We start from the raw sequence: 9,475 nt of genomic DNA on the forward strand, positions 1-9,475 counted from the left end.
ACAATCTTCATTCCTACATCTCCTAAGTGCTGGGATTACAAGTATGTACCATCATGCCTAGCTCTAAGAATATTTTTAATAAATACAGAAAAAGCAATGCTTAAAGATAAAATTATTTTCAAAGCCATTAATTAATCCTTCAAACATCGTGACAGTCATACTTTAATACATTATCCCCATAGGATTATGTTACTATGACAGGTTATATAAATTTACATTTCATATCGGCTTCTTGGCTTGTTCTAAATATTTTGACATACCCTTATCAGATCTGGTTCAATCTTTTTTCGTTTTTCTCTTCTGGCTAACCAAGATGGCCTACTTTGCCATATTCTTGTCATTCACTTGTACTTATATTAGTCATAGCTTCAACTCTCATTTATCTAAGAATTATTAATCCACTTCTTCACAATGTGAGAATTAGAATAAGTAATAAAATTCATATATCTACAAGTATGCAAACATCAAGATTTTCAATTTACTGAATGAAAACAAACCAGTAATGGTAACAATTTACCCTCTCTTATCTGCCATAAGAACTAAACAATAGGTCCATGAATATAGTATAACTCTATAAAGTCTAATTAATTTTTAATTTACAAAATGAAAATATAATTCTAAAATTTTTTTCTTGAATCCAAGGGACCTTGTTAGAGTATGCACATTTCTCCTCAGAGTCCACCATCCAAATAATTGAATTCTTCCCCTCAGCCTTGTTCTGCTTGGGCCACTAAAATAAACCCATCATCTTAGGTCCTTCCTTTTTGCCTACATATGCCTACTCCTCAACAAGATAAGAAATGTTTACTGAGCACTTACTGTTGACCGAGTAAGCCAGGTACATTCACAAAGGTAAAGACCTAAGAACCTAGCACCTGTAGATGGTATGATGGGTTAAGTGTGAACTTGAAAGAATCTAGAATCACCTAGAAAAAAAAGCCTCTGTAAATCCCTGGGAGATAGTACCCGAACTGAGTTACTTGAGGTGAGGACACCAACCCACATGTGGGAGGTGCCATTCTATGAGTTGGTATAAAAAGGAGAAAGCACAAACATTCACTTCTCTCTGCTTCCTGACTACAGATGAAATATGACCAGCTCCCTCAATCTCTAGTGACCATGACTTCCCTACTATGATGGACTGTAGGTACCATCGAACTATGAGCCAAAATAAGCGCTACTTTTCTTAACTTGCCTTTTTCAGGTATTTTGAGTAACTAATACAGTGGAGAACTCAAGATATCAGCTTATGGTTTTTTTCTTAATTGAAGGAACACTGTAATACATAAGACACCATTTTTTCATGGACTCCATCCTGAGCACCCCGGTATGCACTAATAGTTCTGGGTACTAGGGACATGGAAAGGTGAGAAAAATAGCCTCTGAACTCCTGCAGCTTTTAGCTGAGTACATACATTGAAGCTTAGAAACATTAAGTAAGCTCTTTTTCACATAGTCATTGGGTCTCAGACAAATAGAAACACCTGGAGAGTTTTGAAAAGTCCAGATGCTTAGGCCACCCCAGTCAAATTAAATCTCAACGTCTACAGTAGGACCTAACATAAATATTGTCATTAAGTACCACCTCCCCCTCACCAAGTCCAATGTGCAGCCAAGTATAAGAACCACCATAATAAACCCTGGAAACGAGGCCAGAGCCAGGTGTGTCTAAAGCCTGTGTGCTTTTCCATACACCACACAGTGATTAGTGAAAACCAGTAATTCAAATTCAATTTCCTGACCAGTCACAGAAACCTCAAAACACTTCACCAAAGGTGCTTTGCAGAAATCCATGGGGATCATAAAACAGCAGTCAGGCCTTCTTGGCCAAGGCATCACTAAGATGATAACGTAACAAGACACCTCTGAGAGCTGGAAGATGGAATGCTGGGAAGCTCACACAGCAGGACAATGTCAATGATGAGTTGCTCCACTGTGTTATAAATACGCTGATAGAGCACTATGGGGTACAGCTTAGGAGTGTTAACATCACAATACCAGGAACGCCGTGATTCAGTCATTATCAGTCACATTTATGTTACATTTAAGAGATAAAATCCTTGAAACAGTGCTTTGGAGTGGTTATTATTATCCCCATTTACAGAAGGCGAAAACAAAGGTCAGAGGTCAAGGGACTTTCAAAGATGTGTTGCATCTAGAACTAAGATTTACATCTTCATACTCAAGCTTACATTTTTTAATTGGGCTTTTGCAATTTCATACAATAGTTCTTAATCAAATTTAGGCCCCCTCCCCATCCATGCTCCCATCCCCCCACCAGACCTCATGTATTCTGCCATACACATTAAGTCCCATCCAGTCAAGCATTTGTACCCAGATGTCCTTCAGTGTAAATTCAGTCACCGGAGTCTAGTTCAAGCTTGCTTTTGCTCCTCATCATCAAACATACTATCTGAAGTAAGCCAGAAAAGTTCTCAAGAAGATTCTCAAGAGCCAATGAGAACTTCCTAAATCTTATAGGCTACCCTATGGCAGTAATTTTCAAACTACATCCTTGGACCAGCAGGTTAAGTATCACCAGAAAACCTGGTGGAAAATTCCTGGACCCTACCCCAAATCTAATGAATTAGCAACTGTAATATATGTTTTATCAAGTCCAACATGGAATTCTGATATATGCCAGGGTTGAGACTGATATTCTAAGAAATCCCCATCATCTCAATTTCCTGAATACATAGCTCAACTAAGACTTCCTAAGTTCTAGTACTTCTGAAATTTTAATATGTATATTTTAATGTATATATCTCTAAGGATCTTATGAAATTGTAGCTCCTGATTCAGTAAATTTAGGGAAGAGCCTAAGAGTCTGGATTTCTGGTAAGCTCTTGGGTCATGTCCATACTACATGTCTGTGAACCACACTTTGAAGAACAAGATCCTAGATGACCTTCTGAAAAACTAAGCATCGTGAGAGGTCCACATAACAGAACACTTTGTCAATAAGGCTTTGGGAGCACCTGTCCAACAAAAATCATCTAAATATACTCTGTGCTTGCTTTACATGAAAATAAAAACTGAAATCAGGAAAAATGGCAAAAGCTTGGTAAAATTCCCAGGGGTTTGCTTATCAGCCCACTGAAAATGTTGAGGTAGATGATGGCCACGAGGCTAGACATTAAAAGAAGAAAAGCCCAAGATAATTCTCTCCAACATCACCCTCCCTTGTTCATATTCATTCTGTCTCTGTCTCTGTTTCTCTCTCATATTTATATTCTCTTGTTCCTCAGATCAAATTAGATGGTAAGTCTGAGCCAGCCTTAAGTGAGAAGTCAAGAGGAAAAGATACAGGAGACAGGAAGTAAGTGAAGTCTGCAATGCCCTTTGCCCTGTAACATTTCGTTAAATGCCTATAACATGAAAAAAAAAAGATTTGAACCATTTGCCAACTTCTATAGTACATAGACTTCCCATAATGATTTTACACTATGGATGTAGGGTCACTAAACATGGAGTTAGGAAGAGATGTGAGTAACTTGAGGATATAGTACTTCCCTACCTCCTCACTTCTCCACCTGGACCACCAACTCTTCTTCCCTGTGGCAGCCTCTGACTTATGCGTCCAACACCCCACTCTGGCCACCTGCTCCCTGAACTCCAGGAGCCAACGTAGTCTCTGGTATCACCACCTTTGGGGTTCTCATTGCTCTAGTTTTGTGCCATGTACCAGTTACCAAAGAGTCAGGGGCTGGAACTGTGGTTCAATGTTAGAATGCTTGTATAGCATTCACAATCCAAGGTACCACAAAACTCTTTGTTACTATCCTCACAGCCAATCATTTAGAAAGAAAGGCCTCATCCCACCAGGTTAGCAGTAGGAGTGATCTAAGGGTGGAAGAAGCAGCCAAGAAATGAGCAGTTGATATTAACCCAAGGTACCTTGGAATCTTGAAAATAATAGAATTACCAACACTACCAACATCTAACTGGAGATATGCTAGCAGAGGCTGGTCATCTCTAACCTGCAAAAATGAAATCCAAAATGCTGCCCAAATCTGAAATTTTTAAAATATCATCACAAGACTACAAGTGAAGAATTCTACATGTCATCATGTGACATGACATAAAATGAAGGCACAGTATATGCAGAATGTGAAATAACCTATGTAACTGAAGGTGTATATGAAACACAAATGAGGTCCCATCCTGAACATGCAAATATTCAAATTCAGAAAAAATGTAAACTCTAAACCACTTCTGATATGAAGTATCTTGGATATGGCATTTCAACCAGTATCTCTAAAACCATCCAAGAATTGTCTGGAAAAATATCTATTTTCCATACAGGAACATGTATAGAACAAAGGGATGGAACATAAAAGTGATGGTGAACCACTTTGAAATATGTTTGCTTTTTAGAGGTGTATACTTGGAAAAATTACTGAAGCTCAGCTTCCTTGTCTGAAAAATGGGAACAACTCAGGGAACTTTTCTAAGGCCAAAGAGCATTATTAATCTTAATGGTGGTTCACATCACAATGATTTGTGTATGATTTCAACAGTACATTCTCAGAACAGAGCGAGAGCAGAGCCACCCATCATGAGATGCCTTGGCTGGCTATTTATTCAATGGCACCTTCAGAGGACAGGTGGGAGGATGTTGGGAACAATAAACTAAAGCCGTCTCTCTGTGCATCTTGAGCCCAAACCAGCCTTTCAGCTTTCTAGACTCTAGCTTTGAAGGTAACATCTGAATTCACACTAGTCCCATTATGCCAAATGTTCAACATGGATGAGGAGGGAGAGAAGGAATTAATAGAGAAAAGGATCAAGGAGACAGAGAAAAAAAAAAGACACATTTCTTTAAAAACATCCAAAGGAAAGAAACCCTCATCAGCAACCTTAATATGACATGCAGACTGCTGCCAATGATTTCAAAACACATACAGTATTTTTAAAATCTCATTAAAATACACAGTTTCCATCATTTTTGATGAGCTGGATGTTGAAAAATAAGCTGTTTAAAACATTTGGGCTTTGTCTTGATTTTTGAAATCAAATTTTGTATGGACATAATTTCTTCAGGGAATTTTATATCTAAACTTTCTGCTATGGTTGCTCTCTGTGTTTACATTGGTCTAACTTATCAATTTGACAGGTACTAGAGTAAAATTTCCCTCCAGTCACAATTTTTCTTGATCCCTGTTGTTATGGAAAGTCCCACAATTCTAAAATATAATCACCACCAGATTTTTCTGGTTGTAAATTAGGCTTTGGGGAAAATCAAATTAACACAATTTCCACACGTTCTTACTAGTTTAGAATGAAGTGGCAGAGTCATCAGAGAAAACTGACTCCGTCGATGCTGAACAGTCAGTATCCTACATGGCAAATACCACATTTTGATGGACGCTCGCATGACAATCTAAAATGCAGTCAATAACAATGGCATACAGAAGTAGAAAAGCATTTGGGTTCTCTTTTATAGCAGAGATTTTTTATTAGGGTTCCTCAACTCTATGTGTGCTATACATATTGTATAAAATTAACATTAGGCTGCATGTATAATTTATATGTGAAACATAAGTGATTTTTGTATATTCTTAAGATATTTCATTATGTACCTGCAAATATTTCCAAATCAGAGAATAAAATCCAAAATCCCAAACTGCTTTTGGGTCTAAGTACTTTGGATAAGGTAAGCTTAACCTATAATTTAGAGCTAGGAAGCATGTACAAAGTAGGTTTCTGATATAGTGATGTCCCTGCCCTCCCTACTCCCAAAAATCTAATCACAAGACTGTCCTGCAGTGCTTGTTTAAAATCTGGATTTCTGCTCCTGCGCCCACGCACCTTCAGACCTACTACATCAGATTCTATGGGGGAAGTGGAGCTTGGTATCCTTATTTTCAACGGAGGCCTAAGAGGATGTTGTAGGTGTCATGTGCTGTGTACAGCATGCTGGAATAACAAGGATCAGCCTCACATACACTCACCTACCAACAGATTCAATTCTCACTTAGAAAATTTCCAAAGGACCAGTATTTATCTCTAAATTATATAAGCAGAAGTGAATTTATTGTTTCTTCTGTGTTGTGTCTGTGTGTTTTCAACAAACATGGATTACTTTCCTCATTGGAATATATCATAAACAGTGCTTTAGTGAGAGTCTCAGAATTTCCATGTGGCTCAAAGTCAGATTCTATGTTTTATTCCTAGGACCTTTGTCCTTTAAAAAAAAAAACACACACACCTGGTAACATAGCCAGAATCTGAATAATAAAAAACAATTTTAATCAGAGGCCAGCCTAGGTTAGTCAACTAAGTTTATAAACTTGTTCATGTTTCATTTTCTCTAGTCAAATCTGAATGGCCTAATGAAGATATAAACTTCTCTTTTCTTGAGTATTTTTAGAACTTCTTTTCTTTGTAGTGCTAAACTAGCAAAACTACACATTCTAAAACATTCTTTAAAATAAGCAAAATTTGACAGCTCCTAAAGTTGTTTCATCCATTCAATTTTCCTACGGCTCTTAAACTGGTCTTATGTCTTTGCGACACACAGGTACTTTGGTCTATTGCCAGAAAGTGACTTACTGACTAAAAAACAAACCAGGAAGGAAAAAAATACAGCAAAAGACCAGGAATGAGGTAGAAAAAAAATGTTCATACAGGACTCTCAGGAAATAACATCATTACATAACTAGTTCCCAAAACTAATAAACAATTTAGGCTCTCAGAGAGAACAGTATGGGGAAAGACCAGAAATAAGGGGCAAAAATACTGTGCATTTGTTGTCATCACCACAAGGAAATTACCCCACACAATGATGTGGTCCAAGTTATCACAAATGGTACCATAATTTTCCCTACCATTCTTTTGCTGTAACTTTCTTTCAAAGCAATTTCCAATGCACATGAAAAAGGGAAGCACTTTTAATTTAAAGAGAAAACAAAAGCCACAGTCAAGTGTACATTAAAGTTCTTACTTCTTCCTCTCAGAGCCTAATATCCTAAATAAATCTTTAAAGTACTGCGGGACGCGGACCACCACATTCTCGGAGGGGCCGATGTCTTTCAAATGGGGGTAGAGTCTGGCATCAATGACCTTCTTGATATAGCCGAGCCAGTCAAACTGAAGGTAGAAAAAAATGAAACCTTTGTTAGGCAGCAAGTAAGAAGAAAGGCATTCAAAAAGGCTGAGCATAATCCATTTTTGCCATGCCACCCAGATCATTAAAGATGAAACTGCTCATTGTTTGCTTATCCAGAACACAAAGTCAGAACACTGCCACTCAGACCTATGGCCTTCATCAAAAATGGAGCCTGCATTCTGTACCACAGATAGCTGGACCAATAGATATCCTCATATGTTAATATATGCTGTGCACCCTCAGTTGCTCCAACCCTCTTCTCCCTCCATCCTCTGCCCATCTGGTTCCCTCAGGCCCCTGGTATCTAATTCTAGCCTAACTTAATCCTCTCATCTCCTACTCTCCCTCCCTCAGTATTCTTATAACATGCATGCTCCCCCTTTCCATCCCCATGTGCTGTAGTCTCACTCACTCCTCTATAGACACAGATACCCCAATCTGTTCTCTAGTGTTCTTCTCCTATCACAGCCTTCCTTAACCAGGACAAAACAAATAATAAGAAATAATATACCTCCATTTCTCAAAGCAACTCTATTCTCCCTAAGGCACTGCTTGGTGCTGTAGATTGGATTCCCCTTAGGCCTTTTCCCCATTGCCTGTGTCCACTAGTGAAATGGAAAACCTAGCACCCACTTCCCTACCTCTTGTTCCATAGTGGTGGGGGGGGCACACACCCAATTCTACTCAATAAGAATTAAATTAATATTCTGGTAAAAGTTTTTTGTTAACTCTGGTAAAATAACCAAGTCAGATGTGAATGTCATTGGCCCTTCCACCTTCTTCTTGTCCTAATAGCAGGTGTGGTACATGGAGCTCCAGTGGTCACCTTGCAACCGTGTTATCAAACATGAAGTCAAAAAGCCTTTACAGGGGCTGAAGAGATGACTCTGTGGTTAAGAGCATTGGTTGCTCTTGCAAAGGACCCAGGTTCAGATCCAAGCACCCACATGGCGGCTAACAACCATCCATAACTCCAGTTCCAGGGGATCTGACACCCTCTTCTGACCTCCTTGGGCATTGCACTACATGGGTACATTTACATGCATGCAGGCAATGCACTCATACACACAAAATAAAGACAACAGAGGAAAAAAATTTTAAAGCTTGTACAATGAGATGAGTAAAATTTAATAGAACAACTTGGGTCTGTCACAAAATTGTTTAAACAACTGCCAATACCAACTATTACCTGTGCCTATGTTGTAAGAAAATGGCCTTAAGGTTTTTGGGGGATGAGTATTTATTTATTATTTTTATTTTCTGTGTACGAGTGTATTGCCTGCATGTGTGTAAATGTACCCATGTTGTGCAAAACCCTCGGAAGTCAAAAAATGGTGTTGGACCCCAGGAACTGGCGCTACAGACAACTGTTAGCTGCCATGTGGCTGCTGGTACTCAAACCAGGATCCAGGTCCTCTGCAAGATCAGCCAGTGCTCTTAAATGCTGAGCCATCTCTCCAGCCCAAAATTGACCTTAAGTCTTTAAGTCGGTATCAGAAAACTATTCCTATTCCCTAAAACAGAAAGCATCCCCAATGCACACGCAAATATATTTTGTGTGATAGGAGAGGATGATGATAACCAAAGTGACAAATAGTAGGATTTACAGAGCCAAGTTTTACAAATAGACAAAACAGAATCACTTGTAAAATATCAAGTAACAGAAATTTTCCTGGAGAGTTTTCACCAACCTGGGGAATCATAGCACTGAGTTCTGAAATGTTCATTTTGTTATACATAGCCTCACTGGTTCGATTTTCATGTGGAATCATTATCTGTCAGAAAGAGATTTGGGTTATTTTTTCAAATGATTCATTTATTACTGTATTACTGCTTTCTACATGTGCCAAAACATCTGTAGGATATTCTAAAGTTTTTCCAGCCTTTGGTGTGATGCCCAGCTGTGGGAAGAATTTTTTTTTAAAAAAAACAACATTTCAGACAGGATTAAGAAAATAAAAAAGAAACTTACATAGCCTCTTCAATATAAAATATTGTCCCAGTACAAAAAGAAGTTGCCGGAATCTCTTCATTCTCTAACACGTGAATGGGTCAAATCCACTGCTGGCTGTTTTGTTGTTGTTGTTGTTGTTGTTGTTGTTTTTTAAAGAAATGCTTGCATGCTATAATTTTATTATTTCACACGTTAGTAGATTTGTTTCCATTAATATGCTATGTAATTGGCTCAGATAACATTAGTTAAAGAGTGATTCTGCTATGTAAGACCATGAGATTACAAGCACAGTCAAGGAAGCCAGACACGTGAATGTCAGAGCACATACAAGAACAGCTGACTTGTGCCTCAAAGCATCTTACCTTTTCCCTGTGCATCGCATAGGTATCATTTCTTAATATTTGGTATAT

At 38.3% G+C, this 9,475-nt stretch overlaps 1 protein-coding gene across 2 annotated transcripts in view; it reads right to left on the reverse strand.

Annotated features, from left to right (window-relative positions):
- Phex (phosphate regulating endopeptidase homolog X-linked) overlaps nt 1-9,475 on the reverse strand; it is a 219,512-nt gene that overhangs the window by 145,139 nt on the left and 64,898 nt on the right. For both annotated transcript variants that reach the window (XM_008828330.2, XM_029561216.1), the window contains exons 8-9: nt 8,803-8,886; nt 6,947-7,092 (exon numbers count right to left, since the gene is read on the reverse strand). In XM_008828330.2, coding sequence (XP_008826552.1) covers nt 6,947-7,092; nt 8,803-8,886 — 230 coding nt within the window. The remainder of the gene's footprint in view (nt 1-6,946; nt 7,093-8,802; nt 8,887-9,475) is intronic.

Source organism: Nannospalax galili, unplaced genomic scaffold (assembly GCF_000622305.1).
Source record: "Nannospalax galili isolate Female #2095 unplaced genomic scaffold, S.galili_v1.0 scaffold1053, whole genome shotgun sequence".
Classification (NCBI taxonomy): Eukaryota; Metazoa; Chordata; class Mammalia; order Rodentia; family Spalacidae; genus Nannospalax; species Nannospalax galili.